Here is a 17,285-nt window from a genome sequence, read left to right as displayed (position 1 = left end):
TCTCGGCTGGAGGGAGCGGCTCGATTGCATCCTTCGCCAGGAGGACAGCAATCTCCTCTCGCAAGACAGGGGCGGACAGGGGGCTGACCCTGGTGAATACACACCCGTGACTTGGGGGGCCGTTTCGCGAACTGAATCGCATAGCCGAGTCTGATTGTGCGTATGAGCCACCGCGAAGAGCTGGCCCGCGCTAACCAGGCAGGCAGAGCTCTCGCTAATGGACTCATCGCTACAATCGCTGACGTACCAGCAGTGGGGCAGCGCGGAGTGGGTGTGCTGATCCGGGAAGCTCGCGGGTCCCACGGAAAAGCTGGAGGTGAGATATTTGCTCTCACTCCAAACCCGAGCTCCGGAGGGGAGGCTCGAGGGGTGGGAGAAAGGAGACCGTCCTCCCAGCGCTCGTGAGCCACTGGCGAAACGCACCGAATCTGCAAGCTAGAAAGCATAGCGTCCCAGACTGGCAGATTTCGGGCTGTCACATCTGGGGAAGTGAAAAGTGCCCTTTCATAATGTTTTCATGGCAGTAAAAAGTGCCGTTGGAAATGGGGCCCCGCCCTCCAGCGGGGAAAGAGCAAGTTCCCTCTTCTCCAGATGGCCTGTCCCAGGGGCGCTTCGCGGTCCGTTGCCGGACTTAGCGGCGTTCTGGGCAGGGGGGCTGCCTGCTTCCGAGGTGCCCGACGCGCTCGCTTCGCCGGAGGCGTGTGCGGGGGCGGAGCAGCTCTCGTAGGCGGGCGCCTTCGGCGAGGAGCAGGTATGAATGGCACGGCGGGCGGAGCGGGCTACGGACCGCCGATAAGACATCACCCACCAACTGCTCTCTCACCGCCTTGAATTCCTGGGTGAATTCACAGACAGTGTCGCCGAACCTGGCTGGGGATATGGGGAAGTCAAGAAAGCGGACTTTGTCGACTTTGCGCATATCAGCCAGGGGTGGCGCTCCTGGACCACTAATGTGGACATCGTCCTCCCCAACGCACACGCAGCGGACTCAGTAGTCCGAAGAGCTAAGTCGGCGGCGGTGCGAAGCTCGTAAGCCTGGGTTGGACCCACCCTCGTGCAGCTCGGCCAGCGCCTGCGCTTGGTAGCGCTGGTAGGTGGCTATCGCATGCAAGGCGGAAGCAGCCTGGCCCGCAGCTATGTAAGCTCTAGCTCCGAGGGAGGTAGATAACTTACAGGCTTTGGATGGGAGACGAGGCGAACCCGCCAAGAAGAGGCGCCTCGCGGATTTACCGCCATCGCGCACTCAACCTGAGGAATCGCCACATACCCCCTGGCTGTTTCACCGTCAAGAGTGGTTAGGGTGGAGGAACACGCAGCACGAGCAGAAAAAAGTGCTTTACAAGACCGCGTGAGCCTACTGTGCACCTCCGGGAAGAAGGGAACGCCCCTCTAGTCGGTCCGGCCGCGGAGCTGGGGGATAAACCATCTCCAACCCACGGCCGAAGCAGCCCGGGAAAGCACGGCTAACATGTCCGTTTCAGGATCCGTAGTGACAGCGCTCACCAGCCCGAAGGGGGCGAGCGGGTCTGGATCATCGGACAATGAAAGCCCACCCTCCGATGCCGCGGTGGACATCTGGTCTCCGGTGTCATCGGGCGTAAGGGCTACCATCTGTTAGACGGATCGCTTCCCCCGCCCGAAGCTTGGATGGAGCGCTTAGAGGAGCGGGAGGTCCGCGGGCCCGTGGGCGACGGATTATCTCTCGCTGAAACCCTCAGATCTGCCCGAGTGCCCGCTGCAGAGCAGGGGACAACTGGGGTGGTTCGCCCTTTTGCAAAGGCTAACCGCGATCTTGCGCAACAGTCATGGCATCGCAATGACGACATGAACTGCCCGCGAGCAGCGCATTAACATGCTGGACCCCCAGACATGTAACGCAGTGCCCGCGCCCATCATCCGAGGACAGGAAACCACCGCATCCAGAAACGCACAGTCGGAGCGCCGTCCTGATAAGGACGTGCTGCACGACTGTGTTGCTCTTTCTGTGAAGTTTGCAACTTTATACGCACCGCTCTGGAGGACCGGACCCAAAGAACGCCAGGCAAGGGAGAAACCCAGCTCGACCGTCTGCCACTGCGTGTACACACTCTGGACCGGGAGAATGCTCTCGTTCGCTCAGAATCGCTGGTCACAGCAGGAGGAACCCTCATCGACTCGATCAGAAAGTCTCTGAAGCGAAAAGGATAGTGTCTGCTGGCGCCAGGTGAGCTTATATACTCAGTTGATTGCTTATGCCGCTCACCTGCGCAGGCTTGCGCTGCCAATTCATTCTTAATTGGCCCGTTCAATACTCTTTCAGACGAGTAGCTTCTGAACCGAACCTCCCCAATGCGTGGATTTTACAATCAAATCCACTTATAGTGCTGAAGTTCCCCCCGAAGGGGAACTTCAGTATCCCACTTGTCTTCATTGTGTTAAAGGGAGAGTTTACTCAAAACTGAACACATACAGCAAGATACTTCCTAAAACTTCCTAAAACTTGAACGTCATTTTTTTCTTATTTACCACATCGATGTAGACATTACATGAAGTATTTGAAGAAAGCTGGAAAGTGGTAGCGATTGACTTTCAAAGAATTTGTTTTTCCAACTATGGATGTCTTTTATTAGCTTTTTTCAAAATATCATAACAAAGAAACTCATAAAGGTTTGGGATCATTTCAGGGTGAGTATATAATGAATACATTTTCTTTTTTTGGGGGGTGAATTGCCCTTTGAAATTTCAGATGTGCCGTCAATAGACTGAGCTGTGAAATGAAGCATGATGGAACACAATGTAGACTCCACTGTTTTCTGTTTGTCCAGAACTGTCCCAGACAGGCCGCCAAGCAGTAATTTGCAAGGGGAGGCATAATTATGATGGTGTTACAGGACTGCTATTGTTTAGAATTGCCTAATAGGGACTCTGCTTCACAATGGCACTGAATTTGGGGACGAGACACATTATGCTAACGCTTGCTTTGTGAAAAGGTTAAAGAGAATTCTTGCATTAAATAGGCCAGCTTGGTTATATAAGTGGTTTATACAGTCTATCTATCTATCTATCTATCTATCTATCTATCTATCTATCTATCTATCTATCTATCTATCTATCTGTCTGTCTGTCTGTCTGTCTGTCTGTCTGTCTGTCTGTCTGTCTGTCTGTCTGTCTGTCTGTCTGTCTGTCTGTCTGTCTGTCTGTCTGTCTGTCTGTCTATCATCTATCATCTCCTTGTCTGTCTGTACTACTATAATTTTTTTAATCCAATGACTTAATACAGTAAAAACACTAATAATGTGTAACAATATAGCATTTTTTAATGAATAATTTTTGTTCTTGTTTTAATTAATATTTTAATTTACTCCTGTAATGAGAGCAGATATCTTATCTTGAAATAAATCAGTGCTGCATCATATTTTTGTTAAACCTTATATTTTTTTCCATCCTTGGCTCATTAAAAAAATACATGCCAATTTAATTTTTGACACATAAAAACATTCTAACATAAAATGCTTTGCTGCATGAGTTCCATTGGACATTTTAGATTATGAATCTACTAGAGGGCACTATCTACATTTTTATCAGTCGCAAATAGATTACTTAGGTTATGTTTCAGTACACGTCCACTTTGAGCACTTCGACAAGAAGGTGATATACAGATCAAATAAACTTCTCATACAGATCAGTTAGACCAGCACTTGACAAACATAAACCCTTCTCTAAAACCAAATGTTTTCAAAAGCAAGAGAAAGTCACATAGTTTTACCTTGATTTTACAATGCTTTTATTTCTTTTGTGGAACTATGTTTCTCGGGCTCGAACTTGAGCTCTTTGCATCACTAGTACAACACCGTACACGGTGAGCTACCAAGCAAACTGACCACACAAGTAGAGATGTCCAAATGGACATAGAATGGTGAGGCAAATGTATTCGATAAAAAAATCATAGACATTTCCAAGTTGTTTTGTGATATTTACTGTATTTGGTGTTGTGCAGAACTGGACTTAAATAATCCTTAATTACAGGTGATCATGTGTCTTTGTAAATATCATTAGTATGAAAAGGAACCAAAGTTGTTTCCGTCATACTGCCCTATAGTGTTCATTTTACCTAGAAACTGCAGTCAAACATATGTTGTGGAACATTTTTGAGTTTTACAAAAATATAGGCTGAGGCTTGTATATCCAATAAGTATATATTGTTGTTGCTATTTTTTTCAGAATGAATAACAATTCTGAAGTGCAGCATTTATTTGAATTTTTTTTGCAATATTAATGATGTTTTTGCTGTCTCTTATGGTTAATTTAATGCATCCTTACTGAATAATAAACATTTTAAAAGTCTCATTTTTGAACAGTAGTGTATGATCAGTTAGATCACTGACTTGGCAAAACATCTCATTCATTCCAGACAGTTTTTTCCAGACAGTGAGACTCTTCTGGTGTGTCATCGAAGCTCAGCTCTGTGCTAATGCTTGTGTCAGACACTGGCAGCTTGTTCCTGACTCAGCAAATGTCTCTGTGTGTTTACTCTGCACACCCCCTGCAGAAACACACATATAACACCACACACACTCACGCACACTCACCCTCTGCACCATCAGCATCCTAATCTCACAGCTCTTGTGCTGAAAGCCACTTGATATCCATATGTGCTCTGAAATCCGATTAAAATTGGATTTGTGAAAATGCACTCTGATCAGATTTCAAGTTTCAGGTTTTTTTAATTGTTCAGTTTGTGAAGTCTGTAATAAAGTCTTAAAGTGCTGTAGTGTAAGTTTCAATATAACCAAAATTATTTGGAATGGTGATTGATTTACTAATGAGCAGTTTTGGAGTGGATGCATCAGTAAATTGTGTGTTAATGAGTGCAAAGATACGACTATGGAAATATGTCATATCCCATCAAAACATAAGGAACATTTTCATTATTTTGTTTTAGCTTTCCATCCATCTTATAAAATTTATGTAGATTTACAGTTGTAGAAACATTTGATGTTAAATAGATATTCATATTAGTTTCATCGCTTGCAAAATGTGTGCACTGGATTTGAAATTGAATCAGAATTGTGTTAATATAGTTTATTCCTTAGGATTTTTTTTCTTTTAAATTAAGAAATGACTCTGTCATTTTTAGTTTTTTGTTTAATTTAAGTAGTTTTATGTTCAATGATATACATGAAATAAAAAATAATAATAAATAAATAAATAAATAAATAATAATACCAAGAAGAACTAAAACCTTTAGTTGACCAATTTTCCCTGCCCCTGGCATAGTTATGAATGGAGTGCACAGAGAAAATATGCATGTTTATGTATTTTATCCCTTTTCTTCAACTATTATTTTAAAATATTAATAATTTATTTACTACTGCTGTACCTTTTGCAAATTTGTATTTATATATTTTTTGGGCCTAATATGTGCTACTTCTATCTAAAATGTTCTGTTATCTGTTTTATTTTCATATATTTCATATATATATACATATATTTGTTATTTGTCTTTTTTTATTTTGTTCTTGATGCTAGAATATGTTATTGTATTGCTTAATTCAAAAAGAAAGAAAATGTGAACTTATATATTTAATACTGTAACTCTTGGACTAATTTGCATCAGAACAGTTAAACTATAAAGATATACATGACCTAAGCAAATATTCCCCAGTCAAGCACTTAAATCTAAATCTTTGTTAATTATATTATGTTGTTTTGACAAAAAAGTTGAAATATCTAGAGTATTTATTAACAAATGGCAAGTTTTTAATTTTATAAAGTGCATAGCAATGTTTATTTATTTACAGTTAAAATTGTTGTTCATATTTTAAGTTAAGATTTTCTGTTTAATTTAATTTACAGTTGATTTGAGTTATTTTGTTGTTGTTTTTCCTGTAGTTTTTTTCCTGTAATATTTGTTAGCTTTGAATAAAATATGTACCTATAGTTTTTATTTAATTTTATTTAGTTAGTTTGAGTTGTTTCAGTGTTTGTGGTACTAAAACAAAATGACAGAGTGAAATAAAATAAGTTTAGAATATTTTATTGTATTTCATGATGTTATTTCTGTTTCTTATTTTATTTCAAATAATTAATTTATTTAGTTTTAGTTACTTCAGTTAACCATAAAAATGCTAACACAAAAATGACAGCATCAGTTATTTAATAGATTTTGTAATTACATTTACATTTGGTAAATATTTTTTATTCTCATTTTTTTAATTACTTTTATATATATATTTTTTCTTTTACTTTAAATAATTTAAGGCATTTTAGTAATACAATGCAATAGAAACCAGAAAGTGATGAAATAAAGAAAGACAGGTGACAGATAGGGCAACATGACAACACAAGCTGCAGTAAATAATGTGAAACAAATCTCTCTTTTCACTTACCAGTTTTATTGTAATAAGATAAAAATAACAATACAGTGAATGATCTGTAATGATGACAGAAAGAAATACTCTATAAGAGAGAAAGAGAATGAACAAGCAAGTGATCAAGTGAAGAAAAAATAAGCCCCGCTGTGTCTTTAAGAGCTGAGGCGCTGGTGTGGGAGTGAGTGGGGCCCAGAGAAGTGGCTCAGCCCTGCTCAGATCAGCTCCGGCTGCCAGATGCAGCGCTGCAGCCAGAACACAGCACAGGCAGGCTGTACAGGAGGCTGAGCTCTTCTGGCAAACGGGTGACAAGCAGAGAGAGAGAGTATACCCTTCCCATGAACCGCTGCTGTCTTCCCCTCCCCTGCCACTGAAAGCATGCCTGATTTTGCCTGTCTTTGAAGTTATGGAGTTGGACAACAAACTCGAGCTGGACGGCCACCATGGTAAGAAGAGAAACTTGGATTCACTTTTAACAAAGACTCATGAAGTGCTGAGAGCCAGACAATGATGTTAGCTTGTGTGTGCGAAGCTGAGAAACAGATTAAGACAGGTTGCCAGAGCTTTTTGTATTCTGCGATGACAGAACAGATGTGGTTCTGTTCAAAATTACTTACTACAACTTGTCGTTTTTGTAGGAAATGGATTCGAAAGTGTGTTTACATGAACTAATGCTGTAACATCAACAGATGTGTTTGCTCAGGTTGCTACTGTTACCTCAAAACAGGTTGAACTCTTGACACACATTAAACTTTACTTGATATTTGATCTACAACAGACCAAGTGGTCAGTTTTCAGTCTGACAGCATTGAAAACCGTTACTTACACCATGCGCAATTACTTCAGCAACTTTCTAAATGTTTATTATATTATTTGAACTAACTGAAATTCCGCTCTTATATTGGTTACTTTACAGTCGAAGTGAATTAAATTAGTTGTGAATGTTGCCTCGGTTACAATCGAAAACATTAACGCCATTGTATTGAGGAATGAAGTCATGGCTCTGGTTGTAGTTTTGGTGATTAATGTCTTTCTAATGAGACTGAACGAAGCCTCAGGATTGTATTGAGGGATTTAATGCTGTCTATGTTCATAATGATGTGACAGTCATGTGGGCTGAGATGAACTTAAAAGAGTTCTGTGTCATGGACCCTTGAGCAAATCGTAATAAAACTTTCAGAGCCTGTCAGACCACAGTTTTTCATCGTTTCAAAGTTGTGAGAAACTTTTGAGAAGCATTTAAAGACATTTCAATGAAAAAATAATTAGTTATCAGGACAGATACAGCTAGTGTAGAATTTTGTTTACCTCACTTTTTTAAATGTTGTTTTTCTTGTGCAGCCATTTAAAACTATGGTAGCCAAACTTACTATACAGCAACCTTCCAGTTTCATTCATGCTTTATATAGGCTTTAAAAGAAGTATTTTGTTGTTAATTACATGGAAATATTCTGCTGCGTTCATCGCATTTTAATTTTTACCAGGAATCCGCTATCAAACAGAATTGTTCAGATATTCATCAGCATAACCCATGTGAGACTTTTGCATTTCAACACAAGTTTAAAATGTTTTGAGTCAATGAATAATTAATTAAATGAGCTCTTTTGCACAAAGATCAAATAGATCATAGACGTGGATGCTCTAAACTATTGTAAGTATTATGATTGACTTCCTTTTAGCTCTCTATTCAGAATACAGCTGGGGTTTTCTACAGTATAAAAAAAATACAAAGGATACATTCGGTGGGATGCCTGTTGGGTGTTTTTACTTGTTGTTTCACTTTGAATTTGTGGTTTTAAATCTTCCAATAAATGTATTTTAGGCTCAGAGCAACACCGCTTGTTACTTTGTGTGGATTAAATGGCTCTGAATGGTGACAATCTTTGTGAAGAACATAATCCTCGTGGTATATTAAGATGGACATAATCTCCTTTAGTCAGATTTTAGGACAAACATGTACATTTTCCTCCATCTAGTTCCTGAAGCCGCAAGCCTGCGTTGTTTGCATCATATTTGATTGCAGTTTCAATTTGGTGTGTGTTGCTGATGACTGTCTCGCCGTTGTTGCAGTGAAGCATCTTAATGTTCTGCTTTTTGTTCATGAAATACATTTGGCATTCTCTTTTGGACTTTTATCCATTTTACATGCTGGCACGAGGACTGGCTGTGTTCCAAAGGCACAATGAGAGTGATGTGCTCAGTAATAGACTGTTCAGCTTTAACAAACAAGCTCTTTCAATGTGGGCCTGTATTATTTATGCCATAACTCTGATACAGTGTCCTGTGCTGAAGTGTGTCATTTTTTCCTCTTATTTCAGTTTAATTTGCAGGGACAACTAAAAGTAGACTACTTCAAGTTGATTCCCCTGAAATATGTGTACTACATGTGGTGCAATTAAAAAAAAATCAACAAAACTAATGTGATTATGCTATAAGATAGAGAGAAAGAGACTGCTGAAACCATTAGTTTGAATAAATTCTTTGATCTATTAGGATTTTATTAGTTTTTGAAAATGAAGTCTAGATCTAACACAGCGACTTTTAATCTGACAAATGATTGGTCAAAACAGACAAAACATTAGAAACCTAATTTGCCTATTAACACTTTTTGTACTAATAAAACAAGGGATGAAGTGATGCAACAATATGGAAATAATGGATGATTTAGTAATCAATAACAGGTTATATATTTGAAACTACCTAAAACAAAACAATAAAATTTCTGCATATAGCCCCATTCAAAAATAAGTAAAGAAGAAGAAAAATAAAAAAAAGGGCAGCATGATATTGCAAAAAACCTACTATTGCGATTTTGTTTATTTTTATTTTGCGATTTATGTATTGCGATATGAATACAATTTCACTTGATGACTTAATGTTTCTATTTGGAAAGAATTTAGAATGTTAGATCGATGATTCTGCAGTGTGAAACTGTGAATGCATCTCCATAAAATATAATAAACAATCTTTAAAATTTTTGAGGTCCCCCGACACATTTTCTTTGTTGTCTGTGCTATTTGCAGTGAGTTTCTGTATTTGCATGTGTTGTGAGTATTCTCATGCATAACAATCTATAAATACAATCAAGAAACAGATACAATTGAAATAAAGTGTTTTATCGTTTTCGGAGTCTAACAGTATTTAAGTACAGTAACTGAATGTTAAAAATTAAAAATAATTCAATAAAATAATCAAAGTTAAGTTAAATGTTATAATTTTTATACCTGAATGCTTTTAAAATCATTTTACAATCACAGACATCAAAAATACATGCAAATGATAAATTATACTACAAACCTAATATATTCTGTTATGTGATGCGATTGTTGTGAATGAACATATTGCGATATCGATGCTGAAACTATATATTGTGCAGCCCTAATAAGTATGTTTTAATTGTAAGTGTAAGATAAGAAAAAATGAATAGAAAACAAATTACATACACATGGTAAAAATATCCGTATTTTGTGATACAAAAGTGTTGTGAATTGTTTTATAGTATGTTGATCTCTGCCCTGTCGACATTTGCTGTTGAAAATTTATTTTTAAAGTTTAACAAAGTGACGTTTATTGACGTTTTGGATTTAACTGTTAAAATTGATGCATTCAGAATTTTATTGTGAAATTAAGGCAAGCATTATGATTACAGCTAATTACTTTTGGCTATATCTTTTGCACGTTAGTTATAGGAAGTCAAACACTATTAATATTTTATTCAACATAGAAATTAATACACATTAACTTTTATGCTAATACAGGCATTTTCATGATATTTAGAAATATTTACATAATTATTGTTATTATGAAGTATACCTCACAGTAATTTACTGTAAATTTACACACAGTACCTTACTGTGAAGGTAATACAATTATTAGCCAGTAAAATACTGTAAACTTAGGATAAAATATTTTACAGTGTAATATACAACACAAACCCAGACAATATATCACTATAAACTATTAACAATGTGTATAAAAAGTCACTTTTCTTTCTTTTTTTAAGGTAAAATTTGTTGGAAGAAGGATCAAATTCCCATAATGCAATTAAAAAGCATAAATAAATGGTTAAAAAATAAGAAAATTAAAGTCACAAAACATGAAAAACTGCTGATTTACAGTTATTTTTTACAGATATTTTTAATAGAAGTATGTGTGTGTTGACCGTAAATCAAATATTCACTCTAAATATTTGTTATTTCATTGAATAAAAGTTGTAAGCAATACATTAGGATGAAAAATGTCATCATTATTTCTCTGGTAACTCTAGATGCTGAGTTTTTTATTTATTATAATAAGAAATCCCAGTCTAGTCATAATTGATAATTGAGGGTCTTTATTCAGCCGGTAGACCAGGGTAACAGCACTCCCCTAATTGCATAGTATTATAACAATTACTATGGAGTTTTATCAGGAGGGAAGATGAAACAATAGCACTCTAATAGCATTGAGCCTAAATTTTCGAAGTACAGTGGAGGCTTGTTTTATAGGGCAAATCACTTCAAAATACACCGTAATGGCTTAATATCTGCTGCTGAAATGAGGCTAACCATTTAGCCATGAACTGATAGCTGTTTCTGTAGATATTTAAAGCTTTATTTCCGATGCAGTTTTTGCCTAATGTTCACCGATTTTAATTGTAGCCTATTAAAATAGTGTTATAAATGACACCCTTGGCTGATTCCTGCAGGTCCATCATCACTTGAGTGTTTTATACCAAGAATGTCATCACCACCAGAACTGGACCGATCAGTAATGTTAAAATGATTCTGCATTGGTTTACCACTAATCTGAAACCGGAATGGGACATGTGTTCCTGGTCTGTGCTGTGGTTGGTCCCAATGAAAGTTCAAGTGACACAAAGTTGACCTTTACAAAATCCTGAATAGCAGCCATTAAAGTAAAGGACATTTGTGAAAAGGGCAGCAGTAAAAATGCGTCAGATTCAGGAGTAGGTTGGTGAAACAGACTCTAATCCTCAAACTAAATGCTAAGGTCATTGACAGTGATTTTGCAGATTTTTCATTTTCATTTTTAATTTCATGAGAGATACTTCATACTGAAACTTATTTCTGTAACAACAATTTTGCCTTTGTTTACTCCAGATGTGAAGGGTCTTTGAGATGTGAGCTATCATAAATCCATGTGGGCATATTGCATTTGAAGTCAGAATTCCTTTGAATGTGAACTTGGCCCAGCTGGTTGTCATACATCCGACTGATTTTTCTGACCTCAAATGCCTCACAGAAGTGCCTTTGTGTTGCTAACAGCAGCTGTCCAAATCCCTGCTCTCTATCATTTTAGTAGGATGTTTAGACTAGAACTGTATGTCAAGTCATTGAGCTCATTTTATTATTGCAGCCATTGTTGAGGAAACTACTTTGAAACTGTAGCTTTGGATGCTACAAACTACTTATCATGTATACATTACTTTACTACAGTATATTACACTGTAAAAAAATCTGTAAATTAGCAGTTTTCTGTAATGCGAATTTACGTTATTCATTTTATTTTTTTTTATTTTTCAACATTTATTTATGCTTTTGCATTGCATTATGAGAGCTTAATAATTTTTAACCTGAAAAGATTGAAAACGTGACTTTTATTAACATTTGATAGTTTAAAGTGGTAGGTTTTCTGGGTTAATGTTGTGTATTACAGTACAAAAACCTTGTAATAAATTGCCAGTACATTTTTTAATTATTATTTTTCAGACTTATTACTCTGTATATATTACTCTATATATAATAGCAATCTGTTAATCTAGTTAATACAAGCTGTATATAATGTACATAGTAATTCCATCTGTAAATATCACCATAGTTTTTCTGTAACTGCACTTATATAACTTATACCCATTTTCTGTACTTGCTGCAATTGCATTTCTGGTTAGACCTTAACTGCATTTTGTTGCCTTGTACTTGTACATGTGTATTGACAATAAAGTTGAATCTAATCTATATATTATTTCCCATACGTTATATTATTTTAGACTATTAAAATGTCAATATAAGTCGCTTTGATAAACAATAGAGTTGAATTTTCAACGTCAGAAGTCGACAGTTCAGAGATCCAGGTCCCATAATAGAATGCACAACCGTAAATAAACAAGGAAAGACTTGTAAATCACAAAAGAGAGAAGCTGTTAATTAACAGATTTTTTGTACAGTGTAGTTTTTTTTATTAATTAGTGTGGCGTAAAACATTATTAACATTTAAACCGAACACTGACTAGGTTTCACAAAGTGGTTTGTTCTATATACTGTTGTTTAGATTATATGTTACTCATAAAATATGCACAAAAATGCCTCTTTTACTCCTATTCAAAATAAATAGTGCCTTGGAAATTTAGGAAATTGTAGACTGTTCTCTAAATTTGATCTCCAAATAACAAATACTATTTCAGCTATAGTTTTTTTTTAAAAACTTGTGAAATTTAAATGTCTACACCATAGGTCTCAAACTTGATTTTTGCAGACTATGCAGAGCTGTGGCCCTCCAAGAGTTGAGTTTGAGACCATTGGTCTACACCAGGGGTGTCCATACTTGGTCCTGAAGGGCCGGTGTCTTAGAGAGTTTAGCTTCAACCCTCATCAAACACACCTGAACCAGCTAATCAAGCTCTTTACTAGATATACTAGAAACTTCCTGGCAGGTGTGTTAAAGCAAGTTAAAGCTAAACTCAGCAGGACACCGGGCCCTCCAGGACCGAGTTTGGACACCTCTGGTTTACACCATTTTTTCAAGGTATTTTGGTTTGTGTTTTGTTTTTTGTTTTGTTTTGTTTTTTGCATTTGCCCAATTGAAATGGTAGACCCAGAGTTTTTATTTATTTTTATGTTTAATTTTAATTATTTATGTTTATTTTATTGTTTAATTATTTATTTTTATCAGCATTAGTCACATTGTCGAGTTAAAACCAAAACACTTTATTTTATTTTATTTTAGTTAAAAATAATCTTGTTTAATTTTATTTACTTTTATTTCATTTTTATCTGCATTTCTGCATTTGCCACATTGTAGTTTTAAAACTGAAGCGTTTTAGTTAAGTTTTATTATTTTTTTTACATTGTATTCTATTCTATTTAAAGCTAATTTCTCATTGTTTTCCTTACTAAGTGGGTTATTTCAGTGACAACAACTTCATTCATTCATTAATTCATTCATTCATCCATTTCTTCAAAGTCAGTTTCTTACTTTTTTTTTCATAACCAAGTGGTTTATTTTAGTGACAACAGCTTCAGATGTTACAGTACATTAGTACAGTATATGTGCAGTGTATGACCAGTCGAGTTTGCCCAATGCACATTACATGTCTGGGCGTCCAGACGGCTTTCAGACTCTGCTAATTCGATGTCCTTTATTGCTGTGGTGCAATACGAACCCTTGAGAGCAGGTTTTAGGTGGCATGAAATAAAGCAGATGCACATTGTGAGCTGAGCTTTTTATCTTCACTGAAGCACAAATCGCTGAAGCGTTGTAACTGTTGCTAGGATGTCCGATGACCAGAGCTTTAATTGCTGGGGAGACGCTGTTTTTTTTCCCAGCGCCCTTTCTGCACATTAGACTGATGTGTGTGTTTTTATGTGTTTCTCTAACTCGTCATTTGAAACAGATGTCACCAAACCCTGGATGTTGATGCAATCAGCAAATGCCAGGTTTCTGGTTTTACAATTTTTCTTTTGATATAATTCTCATTATGCCACTTTTGCCAGTATTAAAGTGATTTCAGATTTATTTGTTTATTAGTACTTTTCAAGTTATACAATGTGTCTGGAGTCTTAAATATAGAGTTTGAAAAATGTTTACTCATCCCTCAGTTTGTAAAAACCAACATAAAATGTATTTACAATTAATCATTTATAATAAAGTCAGGCAGGTATATCTGTCTCAATATCTGTCAATAATTGTGACATTCATTTTCCAATCAAATTAAAATAGCATTTTTCACATAGTCATACACCGTATGATTTGCAGTGAAATGCTTACACAACCACTCTTGACCACCAAATAACACAAATAACAAAAATAACAACAATAAGAATGTAGAGGCGGCACAGTGGCTCAGTGGTTAGCACTGTCGCCTCACAGCAATAGGGTCGTTGTGTGGAATTTGCATGTTCTCTCCATGTTGGCGTGAGTTTCCATTGGGTGCTTCAGTTTCTCCCACAGTCCAAAGACGTGCTATAGGTGAAATGGATAAACTAAATTGGCCACAGTGTATGAGTGTGTGTGTCGAAGCCAGAGTGTATGGGTGTTTTCCAGTACTGGATTGCATTATTTACACACGCACACACACACGCACACACACACACACACACACACACACACACACACACACACACACACACACACACACACACACACACACACACACACATACATATATATATATATATATATATATATATATATATATATATACACAACAGTTCTGTCAGGTTCTGGAATCTGATAGCTCTGCGATATTTAGCAATAACAGCCCTCTTAACCTCTTCACCCTTCTGTATTATTCCGCTCACGTACTGGCAGCAGATCAATAAACTCACTACAATTTGACAAATTTTGCAGCTGTTGTACAACATAATGGACTTTTGAGGCTTTTTTTAAGATGAGAATATAGTTGTTTAGATTGTAACTATGTAGTGCCTGTTTTAAATATTTATAATTTCTGAAATACAGCGCATCAGCATTCATCAGCGTGTCATACTGAGCAGAGCAAAGACAGTTGATGTTCCGCCACAAGATGGCAACATAGAGCGCCAATTAAGTCATTAGGGAAGAAAAATTCAGTGTAAATTTCAAACACCAGCTAATCAAATCATTATAAAACTGACATTCTAAGTCGATCTCCCTCTTTTCTATGTTGTAGTGCTGTGTTTATACTGTAGTAATCTGGTCGTGTTTTCTTTGCTTTGGCTTTTTCGATGTTAAATATTGTAATATCCCGATTGCAACAAAGAAATACTGGCAAATGTCTCTAGATTGATGGCATTTCATGCCTTTCAGCCTTATAGTCTTAAAATGTGAGCAAAATTCTCCTGCTTTGTCATCACTTTAGACATTACGCTAGAGAATCATTCAAATACTAGCTCTAAAGTGACATTAGTGAACTGACAATGGGTTCTGCTGTTCTGCCGTCAGCTCCAGATGTGAATAAATAGCAGAAGAAAATAGTTCCTCATACAAAACGGTTTTTAAACTGTCCGTGTTTGATTTTCTTTTTTACTTTTTTTTATATAACAGTTCGATTATGCCATCAAACTGTTGTATAAACACAATGTATACACTGCTACTCGTGTGTGTGTGTGTGTGTATGTGTGTGTGTGTGTGTGTGTGTGTGTGTGTGTGTGTGTGTGTGTGTGTGTGTGTGTGTGTGTGTGTGTGTGTGTGTGCGTGCGTGTGTGTGTATTAAAATGAAAAGTAGGTTTTCATTTTGTGATGCTTGATGTTAGAGCATATAGATTTTTTAATATAAAATTTTACATATTTATTTTTTATTGCATGTGTACTGTGTATGTGCATAATCGTCAATGTTGATATTGTTAACTAAAACTATCAGACATGACAATGTATGCAATAGTAGATAAATTACATTATTAATGATATTAATTTCTTAGGCAGTGACAAACTGGGAAAATGTTTGAAAAGAAACTGGATTGAAAATTTTGCATGTTTACCACAGAAATTACACGTTTGACTTTTAATTGCATTTCACATTAGAATCATTTGCCTGATGCTTTTATCCAAAGTGACTTAAAAAAGAGGACAATAGAATATTCAGTGTGACAAACAAACAACAATATGTATATACTGTACAAGATATTAGCCAACGTGGTTTAAAGTTGTCAAACTAAACTAAGTTTTTATAATAGACATGCATAATTGACTGCTTGATTATGTTTAATAACATCCAAAGGCATTTAAAAAGCACTGTGTGTAGCATGTAATATGTACCGGAGCTTTTTTCAAAGAACTGGGAGATTAAAGAGTCAGAACCCAGACAGGCTTCCCATAACACACTCCCTAAAGCCTGCACTCTGATTGGCTGACATTCCAGAGGAATTCAGCTCTCCAAAGGGGGCTCATTTCCCCAAAAGGTGGTGGTGCAGAAAGAGAGAGAGAATGCCATTACTAGGCCCCAAACTGCTCATGAAAATGGAAAAAAGTAACCACTGTCCCTCTTGTTCTTCTTTTTCCCCCCGCTTTCATTCTCCTTTCTTTCCAAGTGTGGGAGGGTCGGCTCACCACACAACATAACAGGCTTTAGCAGCGTGTTAGAATTCTTGTGGTAATTTCTACTACCAAGTAGAGGCGAAACAGCGCACAGATGGATGTAACAGGCATGTTTTGTTTGCGTTTCTCAGTAAAGAGCTGAGATTGTGCCGGACACATGCTTGAGTCCTTCAGCTTGTGTGTGTGTCGTCCTTTCTGTTTCTGATTATTCTCCACACAGGACAGCGTGACCTGCTTCGGAAACTGGCCTATTTCGGAGATGTCCCCTGGGGGAAACCAAGGTGAGAAGGAGCTGTTTTGGGCTTCTGAAAGAGGTGATGTAGGGCCTGCTTTCTTTTAAACAGCATGTTGTATGCTTAGGGCTCATGCAGGAAGTGTGGGACTTCTGAGGCTCTGTCCCAAATGGTGCATTAAAGCCCTCTTTTTAAGTCCACACTTTGGTTTTGTAATCTTGCGTAGGCTGTTCAAATCATAAAATGTAGGGCCCTGTGATTTCAGTTGTGTAGAAATGCAGCCAAAATCCAGTTGTGAGTATGTTTTTTTTTTTTTTCAGTAAAACATGGAATTTTATGGAATTTGACAAATCAAAAGTGTCTTTGTATACCTGATTAATTTCATCACGTGGTATAGTGTCTGTAAAAATAGAACTACAAATAAGACAGTTTAAATATGAAGTCTTCATGTTCTTAGTGAATTAATTAG

General features: G+C 37.1%; 2 protein-coding genes across 5 annotated transcripts in view; one reads left to right on the top strand and one right to left on the bottom strand.

The window, feature by feature from the left end:
* dab2ipa (DAB2 interacting protein a) overlaps positions 1 to 17,285 on the top strand; it is a 225,473-nt gene that overhangs the window by 8,691 nt on the left and 199,497 nt on the right. For 2 of the 3 annotated variants that reach the window (XM_087264339.1, XM_087264338.1), the window contains exon 1: positions 6,586 to 6,796. The exons of the other annotated variant lie outside the window; for it this stretch is intronic. In XM_087264339.1, the coding sequence (XP_087120465.1) occupies positions 6,757 to 6,796 (40 nt within the window). In that variant the 5' untranslated portion in view covers positions 6,586 to 6,756. Of the gene's footprint in view, positions 1 to 6,585; positions 6,797 to 17,285 lie in introns of those variants that run through there. 3 annotated transcript variants of the gene reach the window in all.
* Positions 1 to 17,285, bottom strand: part of LOC147842591 (uncharacterized) — a 496,599-nt gene that overhangs the window by 328,457 nt on the left and 150,857 nt on the right. The gene's annotated exons all lie outside the window — the stretch shown is intronic.

Source organism: Danio rerio, chromosome 8, assembly GCF_052040795.2.
Source record: "Danio rerio strain M-AB ecotype USA chromosome 8, GRCz13ab, whole genome shotgun sequence".
Taxonomy (NCBI): Eukaryota; Metazoa; Chordata; class Actinopteri; order Cypriniformes; family Danionidae; genus Danio; species Danio rerio.
Note: the sequence above shows the minus strand (reverse complement) of the source record. Positions and strands in the feature narration are given on the sequence as shown.